The sequence below is a fragment of the Tachyglossus aculeatus genome, chromosome 26, assembly GCF_015852505.1.
Source record: "Tachyglossus aculeatus isolate mTacAcu1 chromosome 26, mTacAcu1.pri, whole genome shotgun sequence".
Classification (NCBI taxonomy): domain Eukaryota; kingdom Metazoa; phylum Chordata; class Mammalia; order Monotremata; family Tachyglossidae; genus Tachyglossus; species Tachyglossus aculeatus.
Window position 1 is genome coordinate 9,539,048 of NC_052091.1, and position 17,776 is coordinate 9,556,823.

The window sequence follows — 17,776 nt, forward strand, 5'->3', positions numbered from 1 at the left end:
TCCACTGGACTGGTCAAAGACCCCAGAATAGTTGGAAAGAGGGAAAAGCCACCCACTCCCCACATCCTGACAATCTCTATCTCCCCGACTCCGAGCTTGCCTGTTTTCCCGGTGCTCCTTTCCCATGCCATTCTAAGTGAAATCCGCATTGGGTGAGAGCTGTTGGGGGGTGGAGCTTTCTTCTGCATGCTGAAAGGTTTCCTGGAGCATCTGAAATCAAGTGGCAGAGTGGAGGGAAGGGACAAGAGGGCCCTCGTGGGTATTCTAAGTCTACTTCAATGCTGGCAGGTCTTCTCCCCACCCCATTCAACCACAAGGCTCTTTCACCTCTTTTAATCCCATAAAAAAAAAAAAGAAAAAAGCCTGTGCTGATGTTGTGGCCCAGAGGTGGCTGCATTTCAAGTGATACCAGAATCAGTAACTTTACCTTTCCCACACCTACTTAAGTGTATAAAATACATGAGAGAAGGCTCCTTTTCTCATCAAATGGCTCCTACTGGGGCATTGAATCAATGGGACTTATTGAGCACTTACTGTGTACAGAGCACTGTACCTAGCTCTTGAGAGAGTTCAGTAGAACAGTATAACAGACATATTCCCTGCCCACATTGGGCTTACAGTCTAGAGGGGAGCAGTATGTGAATGTTCCCTTGTGAACAGCAGGATAAAGTGGGGCAGAGGATGCCTAATCGTGAGGAAGAGCTTGGACAGGAGACCTGAGTCGCTTTTCTAATGCCTCTCATCAAGGACCAAGGTTTCCACACCTCTCAGAGTCTCCCCTTGCCGAGAGAGTATTCGATTTACCCCTTGGAGAAGAGAGGCAAGTTGGGGAGGAGAATGGTAGTGGGTCATTCAGGCTAGCCAACAAGGGAGTTCAGCACTGCGTGAAGCAGGCCTTCTGGATGACAGACAGTTCAGGGAAAGAGGTGCTGGACACCCCATTTCCTGGATAGTGGAATCTTCTGCAAGGAAGCTCTCAAACATTAGCTTCATTTGGAAAGTACCCTGTCTCCTGTCTTTCAGAGTTGCCCAGAGGTCTTTAGGGAATGCCTAACGACCCCACCGACTGTCCGTAAACCAGAAGTTTGGGCCTACCAGCCCCATCACACGGACACTTGCTGCTTTGCCTGCTACCGACAAGGAGAAAAGCAGGATTCCACAAAGACTTGTATAGATCCTTTGCACCCTCTCCAACTTCAGTTAAGCTTACCTCAGTCAAAGCACGTTTAGGCAATGAAATTCCAGCATTGGGGGAGTGGAGAAACACACAACACTGAAAAGCTAAAGAATAGTGGGCTTTTCTTGGTCAGCTACAAGTCACCATACGATCTTTTGCTTCCTGAATAAGGGGGAGAGCGGGGCCCTACCCACGCTTCAATCAGTCGATCCTATTTATTGAACGCTTACTATGTGCAGTGCACCATACTAAGCACTTGGAAGAGTACAACAGAATTAGCAGACGTGTTCTCCGGCCATAACGAGTGTACAGTCTAGAGGGGGAGACATATTAATGGGAATGTCTTTAATAACAGCACCTAATTACTAAATCACAGAGCCTGAAATGGGTACGTATTATTACCCCTGTGCTGAGAGCCGAGTTCTGGATTCCCCACTCCTTGCTCTGGCCCAAATATTCCCTAGTGAGGTGACAGAGATGTCATCCAAAACATAATAATAATAATGCTAGGCCCTGCTGAGAGCTCACCTCCTCCAGGAGGCCTTCCCAGACTGAGCCCCTTCCTTCCTCTCCCCCTCGTCCCCCTCTCCATCCCCCCATCTTACCTCCTTCCCTTCCCCACAGCACCTGTATATATGTATATATGGTTGTACATATTTATTACTCTATTTATTTATTTATTTATTTATTTTGCTTGTACATTTCTATCCTATTTATTTTATTTTGTTGGTATGTTTGGTTCTGTTCTCTGTCTCCCCCTTTTAGACTGTGAGCCCACTGTTGGGTAGGGACTGTCTCTATGTGTTGCCAATTTGTACTTCCCAAGCGCTTAGTACAGTGCTCTGCACATAGTAAGCGCTCAATAAATATGATTGATTGATTGATTGAATAATAATAATGGTATTTGTTAAGCGCTTACTATGTGCAAAGCACTGTTCTAAGCACCGGGGAGGTTACAAGGTGATCAGGTTGTCCCAGGGGGGGCTCACAGTTTTAATCCCCATTTTACAGATGAGATAACTGAGGCCCAGAGAAGTGAAGTGACTTGCCCGAAGTCACACAGCTGACAATTGGCGGAGCTGGGATTTGAACCCGTTACCTCTGACTCCAAAGCCCGTGCTCTTTCCACTGAGCCACGCTGCTTTTCCATCCATCATCATTATTATTAACTGACTCTTTTGTGGACTTGACAAAGCAAAAAACAGTACCCAGCTCTACCCTTGAACTGTGGATGGAGTTGTCCTCTGAGCAGCTGTTTACCAGGAAGCCATTAAGGATTGGTTGGAGGAGAACTACTCAGGGGTCTAAGTCACATAGAGAAAAAGGCAGCGATGCATCCGGTAAACCTTGATGTTCCACAGAGACCTAACAAAAGGGCTATCTAGAGCAGCCAAGTACATCGAGCTAAGGAATGTGTGTGACCAGTGGATTTGTGTGTGACACAAATGCTGGGTGAGCTGGGAGTCTCCGCGTCCCCCAGAATCCGTAGCCCTGCGCTGCTTGGATGTGGAATTGGTTCCACGCTCGTACTGACCTAAGAAATGCCATTCCTGGGTCACACTAATAAATCAGTGGTATTTACCGAGTGCTTACAGCATGCGCAGCACTATATTAAGCACTTGAGAGAGTATCGTACAACAGAGTTGGTAGACAGGGTTCCCTGCCCTCTAGACTGTAAGCTCCCCTCTAGACGGTATGCTTGTGGGCAGGGAATGTGTTTGTTTATTGTTATGTTGTACTCTCCCAAGCACTTAGTACAGTACTCCATACACAGTAAGTGCTCACTAAATATGACTGACTGGCTGGCTGCCTGCAAGGAGCTTCCATTCTAGAGGGCAGCAATTATCCATCCTGCCCAGAATTCTGTCTCCGACTATGGAAACAGGATAGTGTTTGCCCTCCTCAATGCCCGACTTCAGTTAAGGAAGAATCACCTAACATTTCTGATTTTTTCTTCCTACTAACACATTATGGGCCACTCATCCACAAATTCATCAGAGCCCTCAACTTTCTTTTGTTTCCCAGAATACCAATCGGTGACCGGAATTCTGATCATGGAAGTCAGAGCTTCATCTGACTAACACCTTTGACCACGGACCCAGTTTAGACACCCTCCTCAGCACTTCCACAAATATTTATTGTTCAACTGAACAATCAAGGCTTCTGATTTACTCTGCTATCTCACCTGGGCGCATCTGTCCTACCACCTTTACTGATCCTTGTTCTTCCTCCCTCCCTCTCTTGGTAAATAATTTTGTCCATCTCCCTCCAGTAGACTGTAACCTCCTTGCGGGCAGGGAACGTGGTTCTTCCTTGTGTTGTACTTCCCCAGGCGCTCAGTACGGTGTAGCACCCTTGCAATTGACATTCAGTGACTACCACTAATTAGAAACAAGGAAGGAATCCTGCAGCAATGACCGAAACTCTATAAGGATCTTCTTTGCACCCCTTGTTTCGGTAAGGATGAGGCCCTACAAAGAAGAGCAAAGGAAATAGGTGAGTAAAGGATGGGGAATTGCCAACGACCCTCCAACACCTCCCCCACCCTGCCTAGCGTAGAGAAGTAGGCTAGGGCTGTTGCAAAATTCAGTCCTTTTTCATATTAAAGGTGTTTTCTGCTTCTCTCAAAGCCCTGGAAAGGTCATCCTTACATGCCTCCATGACAAACTACTAAATTGTGGATTTCTTTTTCTCCCCCCTTCTTCCTTCCCCCACCTTTAAGCCTTGGAAATTGTACGCAAAGCAGGGATTGAGCGCGTGCCGAAGCTGCCCGTAGACATCAGGAATATTTATTTTCTCTATTTGTTTTTAAGCCTGTGAAGACCGGGTGGCTTTCTCTATACTGTCCTGATGGAGCCCTGACCAGCAAGCGTGCAATGCCCCTAGCCCTAATGTGCCATTAATGATAGGTTAATGTACAGTATAATGTTTTTTGGACTATGGGTTCATTACACTTCTGAGTGTAAGGTCTTTCCACAGAGCGCCCAAGGTCCCATTGCATTATATCATGCAATAAAAACACCCTTTTCATATCACACACTAATAATCTGTATTTGAAATGCTGTCTGAGGGACCTGCTATCTTGTCACAAGTCTGTGAGCGAGTGCAACAGTTGGGATTCCTTTTGCTGTTTTGAATTTTGAGTTGCACTGTGGACAGATGCCAGGGGAGAGCCCCGCTTTCTCATGGCCAGCTGGGAGATAAGTTTGGACAAGGTGGGGCTTTACTGGGAAAGATCCCCAGGTTGACAGTCAGAAGCCATTGGGGTCAGACCAGCTCTGCTCCTTGCTCAATTTTCCCTGCTCGAAAAAGCATCTGCCCCTTTCATCCTCCCAAACTAAGCTCCCCATTGTCCCCGCCACCCAACTCTCAGACTTTCTTATCACCACCAACCCCACCACCATCCACCCTGGCTCACAGTAATATTATCATCATTATTATTACAGAGAAGCAGTGAGGCTTAGTGGATGGAGCACTGGCCTCAGAGTCAGAAGGACCTGGGTTCTAATCCTGGCTCTGCCACACATGTGCTGTGCTTTGGCATTATCCTCAACTGATCTCCCTCATTCAACCCACATTCCATCTATCACCAAATCCTGTCAGATCAATCTTCACAACATCACTAAAGTTTGTCCTTTCCTCCATCCAAATTGTAACCACCTTAATTCAAGCGCTTATCTTATCCTTCTTGGATTGCTGTATCAGCCTCGTTGCTGACCTCCCTGCCTCCTGTCTCTCCCCAATCCAATCTATACTTCACTCTGCTGCCTGGACCGTTTTTTACAAAACCGCTCAGTCCATGTTTTCCCACTCCTCAAGAAACTCCAGTCATTGCCTGTCCACCTCTGCATCTAACAGAAATTCCTTATCATTACCTTTAAAGCAGTCAGTCACCTTGGCCCTGCCACGTTACCTCCCTGATTTCCTACTGCAGCCCAGCCCGCATACTTTGCTAACCTAATGCCAACTTGCTCACTGTACCTCAGTCTCATCTATCTCACCTCTCTCTGGCCTAGAGTACCTTCCCTCTTCATATCCAACAGATGACTGCACCCCACATTCAAAGCTTTATTAAAAGCAAATCTCCAAGAGGTCTTTCCTGACTAAGTCCTCATTCCCTCTTCTCTCTCTCCCCCTTGCACTTGGATTTGCATCCCTCTATTCATCTCTCCTTCAGCCCCACAACACTTACATTTTACTTATTTATATTATTGTCTGTCTCCCCCTCTAGACTGTAAGCTAGCTGTGAGCAGGCAACATGGCCACCTACTCTGATATGCTGTAGTCTTTCAAGCACTTAATACAGTGCTCTGCACATAAGTGCTCAATAACTACAATTAATTGATTGACTCTTCATCCCCTAAGCACCTACTCACCCTTCTTCCCCCACCCCACTAAAACACATGCACCTCAATACTCATGTACATACCTGTACACTCTTGCTTTCTTTTAGTGTTCGTCTCCCCTGCTAGGGGACCTGTGTAAGGTCTTCACAAGCAAAAATTGGATCTAACTCTCTTGTATTTTCCCAAGTGCCTAGGACAGTTCTCGACATCAAGTAATCGATAAATAGTGATTGATTGACATTGTGAGGATAAATGAGATCACAGATTGAGAGTTGTGGTAATAGGAGTATTAGTAATAGCAGCAGCAATAGTAATGGTATCTGAGCACCTACTGGTATTTATTGAACACTGTAATCAGTGATATTTATTAAGCACGATGTGAACAGCACTGTACTATGCCCCTGTAAGAAACAATACAACAGAGTTGATAGGTTCCATGCACAGTACAGAGCAGTGTACTAAATGCTTGGGAAAATACAACAGAAGCAAGAAACCTCTTTCCTGTCCACAAAAAGCTTACATTCCTTTGGTAATTTATTTCTGCAGTTTCTTTTAAGGTTTGTCTCCCTCCACTAGTCTGTTAAGTTCCTTGTGGGCAGGGATCATCTAAACCTACTCTTTTGTATTGCACTCTCCCAAGTGCTTAGTAGAGTGCTCTGCACATCAACAAATACCACTGACTGATTGGGGAAGATAGACAAAAAAATTTACAAATACAGTGAATCAGGGTAAACAATTGGGTGTACAGTTGAATCTGCATATATCTCCAAGTGCCAAAGATGGGTATAAATAAATACTTAAGGGCTAAAGGTGGCTGTGGAGTTGATTCAGTTTGGGGTGTTGGGAATTAAGCAGGGAAGACTTGTGTGAGATTGTATGTGTCCTGAATCCTTAGGGAAGAGGTACTCTGAAAATCCAGGGTGGAGTATCATTCTTATTTTATTTCCAGCTCTGGGAATTTTTTTTTCCAGAGAGTAAATAGTCCACCCCCAGCCCACCTAGGGACAGGGCCTCCCCTGGGCTTGAGCGGGAGAGGGACAGTGGGTGGCTTCCTTTAGCCAGGCGTGGCACAAAGGAAGCAAGATGATGCTCAGGACCAGACCATAGAGGCACGAGTGCTCCTGTGTTTTTACCACCAGGGCAGTGCGTTCCTTTTGTTTTTTCTTTTAAATGGAACTTGTTAAGCACTTACTCTATGCCAGGCACTGGACTGACCACTGCTGCAGATATAGTACATGCAGATGGGACACAGTTCCTGCCCCACATGGGGCTCACAAAGTAGTTACTTCCCTACTGTCCCTGTAGTAGCTCCTAAACAGGCTTTAAAGTGACACAGTAGGGAGGTAGGGAGAGAGCAGACAACAGGCCTGCTGCCAGGGGAGAACCAGGGGAGGATGGGGGAAGGAGCGGGGAGAAGTCTTGCATTCCTCCCTCCCCCCCAGCCCCAACCTTCCCCTGGAAGTGGGATGGGAGGGGGCTTGCGAAGGGGACAGTTAGGTTCAGCCCTGTGATTCGATTAGAGACTAAATATCTGCCTCAGGGTCTGGCCAGCGGCCTTCTGTCGGGATAGCCCCTTCCCTCCCCCACCTTTATTTGCCAATGGAAACTGGTGGAGGTGGAGGAGGGGGGATGTCTTCTGCCAGTCGGACTAGGGATCGCTTATGAATGGGACTCTTAATAACCCCTAGCTTTCTCATTTGGTGGAATTCGATTATGGAATTATTTCCCATCTAGCATTCCCTGGCATTACTTTTCATTCTGCAATAAAAAAGCAAAATACATTCAGAAGGCCTAGGCCGTTTTAGACTCTCTGAGGAAAATGTACTCAGCATTAAACAGCCATTAGCCTGGCAACGATCTCTTTTCGACTCCAAATCAGCAAATCCGTGTCTCGGGTCGGCGCAGTACACGCGTGTCAGGGTGCGGGGGACCAACAAGGCGAGGGGTGTTACCTCACAGAGCCCCTGAGGTGCCACGCCGGGATCCACATACCTGAGGGCTCACTGCATTGGCCATTAAGGGACATTCAGTCCAGACCAACGTTTTGACTGTCTCTAACGGAGGGGTCTGTCCTCAGGAGCAACGGTACAGTTTGTCGCCATTTCAGAACAGCCCCTCCTTTCTAACAGGAGCATAGCCAAGCACAGCTGGGGGAATCGTCGTGTGCTTTCAAGCATTGGGGAGGAAAAGAATGAGGGCTCTGGCTTTCTCACTTTGGGACTCTCCCCTCCCCAAGTTGGGAGGGAGGATTGGTGGCAAAGAAAGGCAACAGTGTATGGGCAAAAGAACTGTGGCAGGAAGTAATTTATTGAAATATCTGTAATTTATTTATATCTATTAATGTCTGTCTCCCTCTCTAGACTGTGAGCTCACTGTGGGCAGGGAATGTGTCTATTTGTTGTTGTATTTTACTGTGCCAAGCGCTTAGTACAGTGGTTTGCACCCAATAAGTGCTCAATAAATATGATTGAATGAATGAATGAGGAACTAAGATGACCCATTGACTCTAGGGCAGGATCCTGGGGCCCTCTCAGCTCTGGCCATTTCTTAGGCAGGAGGAAATTGGGCAGGGAATGTGTCTGTTTACTGTTCAATTGTACGCTCCCAAGCGCTTAGTACAGTGCTGTACACCCAGGAAGCACTCAGTAAATACGACTGAATGAATGATTTAAAGTTTCAAGGAGAGTTAGCTTTCTATTGAAGGATCACAGGTTTGGGCTGAATCTCTTGTTTCCAGCTCAGACCCCTAAAAGCCACTGTAGCCCTTTAATAGGCGTTAGTCCTGTCAAGGGTTAACCTGTCTAGAAATACCCTACTAGGGCCACTGAGACTTGAAAAACGTTACCCTTTATCACAAAAACCAGAAGTGACAAGTTCATTTAAAAAGCCTGGTTTGTCATTGTTTAGCTAATTTTCAGAGTTGACACAGAAAATTAGCCAGGCCGACACTCACTCGGTGGCTATCTTTCCAGCTCATTTCCCCGGCCCTTTCCTCCCTGACCTTTGCGCATACAAAAGCTCTCTGTACCCCCAAAATATAAAACTTCCCGCTGACTTCCAAGCACCTGAGTAATCATAGGTCATACAATGGCTTTTTCAATATCATTAAAATCAATCAGTAGTATTTCTTGAGCACTTACTGTGTGCAAAGCACTGAGCTAAGCATTTGGGAAAGTGCAATATAAATGAGGCAATTGATCTGCTCAGTGAAACAGTTCTCTTTGTTTTCTTTTGTTTTCCACCTCTAAAACTGCCGATTCTAGGTGTAATGTAACCATCACAGCACCAAAAATGGGTAAACTTGGGAGTACAGTGGCCCCAGGCATCATTACTGAGTTTGAAAGTTCAGGTAGCTTTGTGTGCCTCTGGGGCCCTGAACAGTATTAAATGGCAGCTTTAATGTGGCAGGAAAATGTGAGGCAAATATCACTGAAGGTGCATCTTTTTGGTGGTGGCTTTCATATTAATAGCAATCATAATAATAATTGTGGTCTTTGTTAAGTGCTTACTATGGGCAAGGTATTGTACTAAGAGCTAGGGTAGGTACGAGGTAAACAGTTTGGACACAGTCCCTGTCCCACATGGGGCTCACACTCTTAATCCCCATTTTTTTACAGATGAGGGAACTGAGGCATAGAGAAGAAAAGTGACTTGCCTAAGGTCTTACGGCAGATACGTGGCAGAGCCGGCATTAGAAACCAGGTCCTTCTGACTCCCAGGCCCAGGCTCTATCCACTAGGCCAGCTTCCTCTCCCACATTAACATCCTGATACCCATTGCTTCTGCCAAAGTAACGTTCTACCAAACAAACCTGAGCCCACATGATCAATATGAGCTCACATTGTATACAAAGCACTGAAACGTATTGCTTGAAAAAGTACAATTATAGATACAATCCCTGTCCTTGAGGAGCTTGCAATCTACATGATGCTGCATAAGGTTTATTTTAACCACTCACTTTGGTGTGACCACTTCACTCGATTCAAAGAAATAGAGGTTACTCATGATTGAGGTATATTTCTATTAGGACGAACAGTATTGATTGCTCCTAGGGACACAAAGGAGCACTCACGGATGAAAGGAACAATTTCTATTGACGTAATTCAGAGTTTGAACTTAGAAAAGCCAACGGTACTTTAGTTCTAGAAACTTAAGTACCTTTTGAAGTTGGCTGGTTAAAGTCCCACCCCAGTAAGACTGAAAATTTATTTGTTAAATTTGAAAGGTCTCCAAGGTTAAGTGACCTCCCTGAGAAAACAAAAGTCATCACCACCCTAAAATAATTCAAGGCCATGCAGGCCACTTCCCCAAACAAAGAGTACCAGGTCACCCCATTCAATACCACAGAAAAGCTAACATTCATTGAATTTTCTCCAATGTTACCTTGAGAACTAAAGGAAATTAAGAACAGAATATTTGAGTACCGCAGGTTGTTGGTGATTTGTTTGAGGAAATGTAGCTTAAGGCAAAAAGTGGGTTCTGGTGATGGAGTTTTCTTTTATTTGTTCATAGATTGCACAATGGCCAAAATTTCCTACTAGTTTTCATCCTTTTTATAGCTTTCTCCAAGGAATAGTTCAGTTTCAAATGAAAAACAACCGTCCAAAAGAGAGCGGGGCTGTAGAATCAGCACTGAAAATTACCTAGAATTTTGATCTGCCAACTTGGATCTTTGCACCAAACCCACCTTTTCTACTAAGAAGCTCCAATCTCCCGTATTAATAATGATGGTACTTGTTAAGCGCTTACTATATGCCAAGCACTGTTATAAGCACTAGGGGGGATACAAGGTAATCAGGTTGTCCCACTTGGGGCTCACAGTCATAATCCCCATTTTCCAGTTAAGGTAACTGAGGTGCAGAGAAGTTAAGTGACTTGCCCAAAGTCACACAGCTGACAAGTGGCAGAGCCAGGTTTAGAACCCATGACCTCTGACTCCCAAGCCTGTGCTCTTTCCACTGAGCCACTCTGCTTCTCTCTTTAGTTCTTCAATAAGACAATTCATCTAATTCTTTCTTATGGTATTTGCTAAGAGCTTACCATGTGTCAAACACTGTTTTCAGTCCCGGAATAGATACAAGTTAATCAGGTTGGACATAGTCCCTGTCCTGCATGAGGCTCACAGTCTAAGTAGGAGAGAGAACAGGCATTAAATCCTCATTTTACAGTTGACTTTCCCAAGGTCACACAGCAAGCAATTTGGCAGAGCCAGGATTAGAACCTAGAATTAGAACCCGTGCTCTATCCACTCGGCCTCATCGCTACAAAATAACAGGAGTTGGAAGACTCATCCCTGCCCATAACGAGGTTACGGTCTAGAACGGGAGGCTCCTCCACCCCTCTCTTCGGTATCCTGATGTACGTTGCTCTTACCCATACAAACCCGAACCCTTAGCTGCTGAGGCAGGACAAGTCTGGGTGCCCCAACATTGAGGACCCGGAGGATCACAGCTGGCTGCATCTCCCTCTGCTACTGCATGGGCCGGGCGGCTCTGTCCAACCTGATTAGGTCGTACCTAGAGAAGCAGTATGGTGTCATGGAGAGAGCATGACTTGGGAGTCAGAGGTCATGGGGTCTAATTCCAGCTCTGCCACTTGTCTGCTGTGTGACCTTGGGCAAGTCACTTCACTTCTCTGGGCTTCAGTTACCTCATCTGTAAAATGGAGACTGAGACTGTGAGCCCCACATGGGACGGGGACTGTGTCCAACTCAATTTGCTTGTACCTACCCAGCGTTTTGTACAGTGCCTGGCACACAGTAAGCACCTTAGAAATATCACCATTATTATTATCTACCCCAGTGCTCAGTATCATGCCTGGCACATAGTAAGTGTCTAAAAAATATCATTTAAAAAAAAAGGTCATTCCCTTTCTCCTCCCCTAAGTTGGCTAGTGCGATCCCTCGACTGCGGGCTCTAAGTGAGGGCTCCAGGATGAATCATGGGTGTCTCTGAAACACTCGGCTCTCTCAATGGGCCATTCTCTGACCAATTACTGTCTGGGAGAACACATAGATCTACTCAGATGAAAGGTTGAGAGCTCCTTGACCTGTTTAGTTGGCTGTGTACAGCCTGGAATGGCTAGAGGTAAGCAATTTACTGCTAATAATTGAATATTTGGGGGAAACATCTATTTCTGTAGCAATTGTGAAGAATGAACCCGGGAAGGTTGATTGAAATGGAATGGCACAGCTGCACTCCATTTCGAAGGCCTTAAAATAAAAATCAGGGCCGGGAGGGAGGGGCCACCCCGACCAAAGGCCGAGATATTTTGGAGGTCTGGGAGGCGAATCCTTGGCACTGAAGACTTGAAAATTGCCAGCGAGTCTCAGGGTGACCATTGGGGCTGCACCCAGCTGTGGGAGGGGCCACCAGTGGGACTGATATGAGGTCTCACTGGTAAACCTTTTCCCCTTGCTGTTGCGGTTGGTTTCAGCGGCCAGTTCTCCACAGCAGGGTGAGCTCCCAGGATATTGGTCAGTGGTTTCGCTTCCCATCCTGGGAGTGCCGAGGGCCTCCCCCAAGCAGAAAGAGGAGCTGAGGATGGTCGGCCCTCCCCAGCAGATTACAGCGGGGAGGGTTGGGGGCATTTTGTGTCCCCAACTCAATAAGAGGTCTGGAGCATGAAGCTGGGGCAGTGCCCAATGAGAAGTGGGTGAGGTGTGAAACAGTGGGCTGGGCCTCTTCCCTAGAAGGCAGAAATAGTTTGGCAAGGTGGATAGAGCACAGGCCTGGGAGTCAAAAGGTCATGGGTGCTAACCCGGACACTGCCACTTGTCTGCTGTGTGACCTTGGACAAATCACTTAACTTCTCTGGTCCTCAGTTACCCCATCTGTAAAATGGGGATTGAGACTGTGAGCCCCACATGGGACAGGGACTGTGTTCAACCTGATTTACTTGTATCCACCCCAGTGCTTAGTATAGTACCTGGCACATAGTAAGTACTTAAATACCATCATTATTATTGTTATTATTAGAACACATCCCACCTCAGGGGGACAGGAGTGCACATGGTAGGATGTGTCCATTGAGAGTTCACCCACCGGAAGTTTTTTCTCCAGTTTGCATTGTTCCACTTAGTTACTGGGAGAGGAAGCCATGCACCGCTGTCTGGATCTGGCCTACCTGTTCCCAACAGGACCGCCCAGCTCTCTGCTTTTCGGCAAAGGCCAACAGGGTTAGAACTGGGGACTGCCTCACCCTGGAGGACCCCCAGAGAGACTGAAATGAAGCCCCCTCAGAAGGGCTAAGGGGGAAGGGGAGAGGTCTTGAGGTCCTTATTTAATAATGATGGCATTTATTAAGCGCTTACTATGTGCAAAGCACTGTTCTAAGTGCTGGGGAGTTTACAAGGTGATCAGGTTGTCCTACGTGGGGCTCACAGTCTTCATCCCCCTTTTACAGATGACGAAACTGAGGCACAGAGAAGTTGAGTGACTTGCCCGAAGTCACACAGCTGACAATTGGCAGAGCCAGGATTTGAACCCCTGACCTCTGACTCCAAAGCCCGTGCTCTTTACACTGAGCCATGCTGCTTCTTCAATACCATAGGAGATTTACACTCGGTTTTGTTTCTGTATTTCCCAGATTTTGTTTTAAAATGCATTTTCACCCAAAAATGGAAGTTAAGGATTGTTCCCCTTGAAGAGACCCCCGCCTGGCGTCACCCACCTACCCACCCAATACTCCCCTGGCAGAAAGTCACTCTCTGGCTCGCTGGCCAGGGCAACTGCTCTGCAGGGACTAGATCTTCTAGTCTCAGTAAATCCCAGTTCACTGGGTTTGATGCCAAGAGGTTAAAAATGATTTGACCATGAAAGGAGTGTGGAGCCCCGTGCCTTAAAAAGAATGAGGAAGAAGCGGGAAATGGCAGGCTTTCAGCCCGAAAGGCTACCCAGAGTCATGCAAAAGGCTTGGGAGCCATTTGCTATTTTAAAACCATCCCAATTAAATGGGTGAGCAAGAATTGGGGCATGATGACAAAGGTTCGGTGAGCGGAAGCCGGCAAAGCCGATTTGGACACAGAAGCACAGGTAAAGGTGGAAGTGTGCGGAATTGGCTGCGACTGCTCTCCATGCGCCATTAGGTTTCGGTCAGTTCCCTCCATCTCCCGGATGGGACTGATTTCCAGCGCGGGTTCTGGCAGCTGTCCCGACTCCCTCTGGGCTGCTCTCCCCCCGTCCCACTTTTGGACCCGCCTGCCGGCTGGTGGCCCCTACCCCTTTCTCTTTATTATCCCCTTCCCCGGCCCAGCCCTCTTCCGTTGGGAAGTTTTGTGGACCACAGTGCTTCAACACTCACTGGTTTGATTGTTGGAATCGGCTCCGCGAGGATTGCGGGGATGAGAGAGACTCCGACTGGCTTGTGATGAGGCGAAAGTGATCACTGAGCGGCAGCGACAGGTCTGCCCTGCCCCTGGCCTTGCCCCCAGCCTTGAGACTCCTTTGCACCCGAGGATGCTAAGGTGCCTCTGGGTGTCAGGGGAGGGTCTCCCGGGGGAAAAACAAAAAAAAATTGGACGGTCGGCCTCGACCGCAAATCAGGTGCCCTCATTCCCCGTGGCTCCCTAGTTAATTTGGTTCTCGCGGCCCCAGAACTCGCCCCAGCTGCAGGAGGTGGGGAAATGCAGAGGCCCTGAGCACCCCAGAGGTCAGTTTCCCAATGGACTGCCCCAACCCCAGGGGCATCTTCTGCACATCCTTCCACCTCCTCCCTCCGGTCCTGTGTTGGGGGGAGACTCTCCCAGAATCCTGCCCTGCGGCCACACTAGAAGATCCAGCCCAAGGGCCTGGCTTGGGAACTGGTTTCCCTGCGGGTCCCCTGGAGGACACCTGAGCTCCGTCGGGTGTCTGCTCCAGATGAGCCCAGCCACTGCGAGCCCAGACTAGCCGGCTGTGGGTAAGCTGGAGCCTGGCATCCCAGAGCCTGGGGCCTGCTGCTATCTTGACCCCCACAGTCTGGGTTAAAAATAAAAGGTGGATGGGAATTTGGGGTTTTGAGCCCCCCATATGAGGCTCTGGCTCTAATAATCCTTTTCCCTTCTCTTCAGGGTAAAGTCCTATAGGATTCCAAACGAGTAAATAGAAGGAGTATCTAGGGTAGGCTAAAAGCCAGAAAAAGTCAGAGAAGAACAGGTGGAGGGATTGAATCTGCTTAGGTCTAATTGGGATGCCACGATATCTATTATTGTTACTCATTATTATTGGCATCTCTCGGGTTAATCGGAACAGTAATTATAATGTACATGGCAATGCCCACGGTAAAATGTGTAAAGACAGAAATCTCCTGAAATACCACCTTCTCGATTGAAGCATATTTCAATAGTATTTATTGAACACTTACTGTGTGCGGAGCAGTATACTAAGTGCTTGAGAGAGTACAGTACACTAGAATTGGTTGGCCTGATCCCTGCCCCGCAAAGTCTTTCAAATGTTTGGGGTTGGAGCAACCACTCGAAGGCTGAAATGTTCATTCATTTTTATTTTACTGTTCTTCAATCACCACATTTATTTCAACTTCTCTTCTACACTGTACTTTTTCAATCTCTCAAAGTATGGTTTTGGAATATTCTCCTTAGAAGAACAGAATATGAACAAATTCCCATTTGATTAATTTGTCTACCATCGTGGTTCTGTTCAAATGTAGGTTATAATGATTGCTGTCCAACGCATTTTTGGGGTTCATACTTGCGATCCAGGCAAAACTTCAATAAAATGAGTACTCAATGCACAAAAAAAACCCTTAACACAATAATAGTAATACTAATGACATTTGTTAAATGCTTTCTATGTGCCAAGCACTATTCTAAGCACTGGAATAGGTACAAATGAATCAGGTTGTCCCATGTGGGACTCACAGTCTTCATCCCCATTTTACAGATGAGGTAACTGAGGCACAGAGAAGTTAAGTGACTTGTCCCAAGTCACACAGCTGACAAGTAGCAGAGCTGGGATTAGAACCCACGACCTCTGACTCCCAAGCCCGTGCTCTTGCCACTAAGCCATGCTATATTGAAATTATGGTCTCCAACATTACCTGTTCATTCATTCAATCATATTTATTGAGTTCTTACTGTGTGCAGAGTACTGTACTAAGTGCTTGGAAAGTACCTGTTATTAGGGCATGCCTAAAAACTTAGAACCAAAACATGTCTACACTCAAGTAAACATAAATTCGCTCACAAGACAAATAGGAACTATTTTCATCAGCCCACTGTGTGGTCTCCCTGCTTGCATTCTCTCCATTCTCAATCATATTTATTGAGTGCTTACTTATTTATATTTATTGAGAGCCCTGTACTAAGCACTTGGGAGAGTACAATAGAACAAAGTTGGTAGACATGTTCCCTGTCCACAACGAGCTTAGTCTAGAGGATTCCCCTGTCCTGTCTATACTTAATGGCTCACCTTTCTAAATCCTCTTACTGCACCCATCTCTCCACTCTTCATAAACCTTCAATGTTTACCCATTCTTGTCTGCATCAAACAAAAGCATTTGACCATTGGCTTTAGAGCAGTGCCATCAGTATGTTCTTGTTCTTTCTCTCTCTTTCTTTTTCTCTCTCTCTCTTTCCTTACCCCATCTATTACACCCCAGTTTGCAATTCCTGTTCCTCCCATGCTTACCTTCTCACTGGACATGAGAAGGGTACACCCTCCTGGATCACACTTTTCTTCCTGCATGGAATTCCCCTCCTGCTTCAAATCCACCAGACTTTAGATCATCCCATCTCTTCTAGGGGGCTTTCACTTTTTTTTAATGGTGTTTGTTAAGCACTTACCATGTGTCAGGCCGTGTTCTAAATGCTGGGATAGATACAAGGTAATCAGGTTGGACACAGTCCATGTCCCATTTCCCAGACGAGATAACTGAGGCCCAGAGCAGTCACACAGCAGCAGCCAAGTGAGAGAGCCGGGATTAGAAGCCAGGTCCTTCCAACTCTCAGGTCCAGGCTATCTCTATTAGGCCACGCTGTTTCTTCTCCCCAGATGGCAGCTTCCCAACTTTCTCTCAGCCCTTTTCCACCTGCGGAATTCTATCCCGAGCCTCCCCGCCTGCCACTCGACTTGCTGCAAGGCAAGGGGGTCAGCGGCTGGAGGGAAAGAGCTGTGTGAGGGACAGGGGGGTTTACCCTTCTGGGGAAGGGATTGGAGGTGGGGGGAAGAGAGGGGAGTCCTCCCCCTCCCAACCCACCAACCTACCCACCCTATGCCACCTCCCGGGCCGGCCCCCGCTAACCCCAGCTAACCGTGCTTCCTGTCTCCCCCCTTCCACCGCGTCTCTCAGGGCCACCCATTTGTCCTGCAGTACAACGACGGGAACGCTGAGGTGGTCTCCATGTGGGTGTGCAGGATGCTGGAAGAGCGGCGGGCCCAGCAGGGGCCCCAGTGAAGCACAGAAGATCGACTGGGAGCCCCCGGGCCTGGGGGCACTGAGGCTGAACCGCCCACCTGCCCCATCGCCACTGTGTTGCTACCCAGCACCCTCTGTAAGCACCAAGAAAGCCTTTGGGGGTACCCACGCCTCGTCACAACTTGGGGGGACCAGGCGCCCCCATTCCTGCATTGCTGCCTCACTCAACGCTCTCCAGTTACCTTCTGTCCCAATGAACATGAGCCAGAAGTAATGAAGAACCTGCGTTTTTTGGTTTCTGGCTGCTGGGTGCACTATGCAGATTTCTCGGCTCTTTGGGACCTTTTTTTCTCACCCAAGGCTTTTGCTACCATCCAGACATCGAGGTGGTGGCGTAAGTGAGGGCCGGCCCGCCGCCGGCTGGCCTCGGGCACTGCCATTCTTGGGGGGGGTGGCGGCTCCAATCAAATTTTTAAAGTGGGGGGAGGGGGCACTTGACTCCTAAAGAGGTCAGGGTGCCGGCTGACGGAAATAAAAGTACTCCAGCTATGTTACTACATTATTGGAGACTTATGTTTTGTGTTGAGTCTTTCGGTTAGGGTGAGGGCTTGATTGGAGTGGTTCACTGGGAATGCCCATGTCCACTGAATCAAACCTGCTCAGGGTGTGGGGCGGGGTGGGTAACAACTGCACGGTGCAGTATTTTCAAGGGTTGAGTGTTTGAAATGTTTTCTGCTTCTGGGAAACCCATCAGCTCTGAGGTGGGTCAGCTCTGGAGTCACGAGCCCCCTGCGCCAGCCCCTTCCCAGCCACATAATAATAATAGTGATATTTGGTAGGTGTTTACTTTGTGCCAAGCACTGTTCTAATCGCTGGGGTAGGTCCAAGGTAATCAGGTTGG

The 17,776-nt window shown here is 47.5% G+C and overlaps 1 protein-coding gene across 2 annotated transcripts in view; it reads left to right on the top strand.

Moving 5' to 3' along the window:
- The window catches only part of MAP2K5 (mitogen-activated protein kinase kinase 5), a 241,509-nt gene extending 224,132 nt beyond the window's left edge, over positions 1-17,377 (top strand). For both annotated transcript variants that reach the window (XM_038767364.1, XM_038767365.1), the window contains one exon: positions 16,810-17,377. In XM_038767364.1, coding sequence (XP_038623292.1) covers positions 16,810-16,914 — 105 coding nt within the window. In that variant the 3' untranslated portion in view covers positions 16,915-17,377. The remainder of the gene's footprint in view (positions 1-16,809) is intronic.
- Positions 17,378-17,776: the final 399 nt, after the last annotated feature.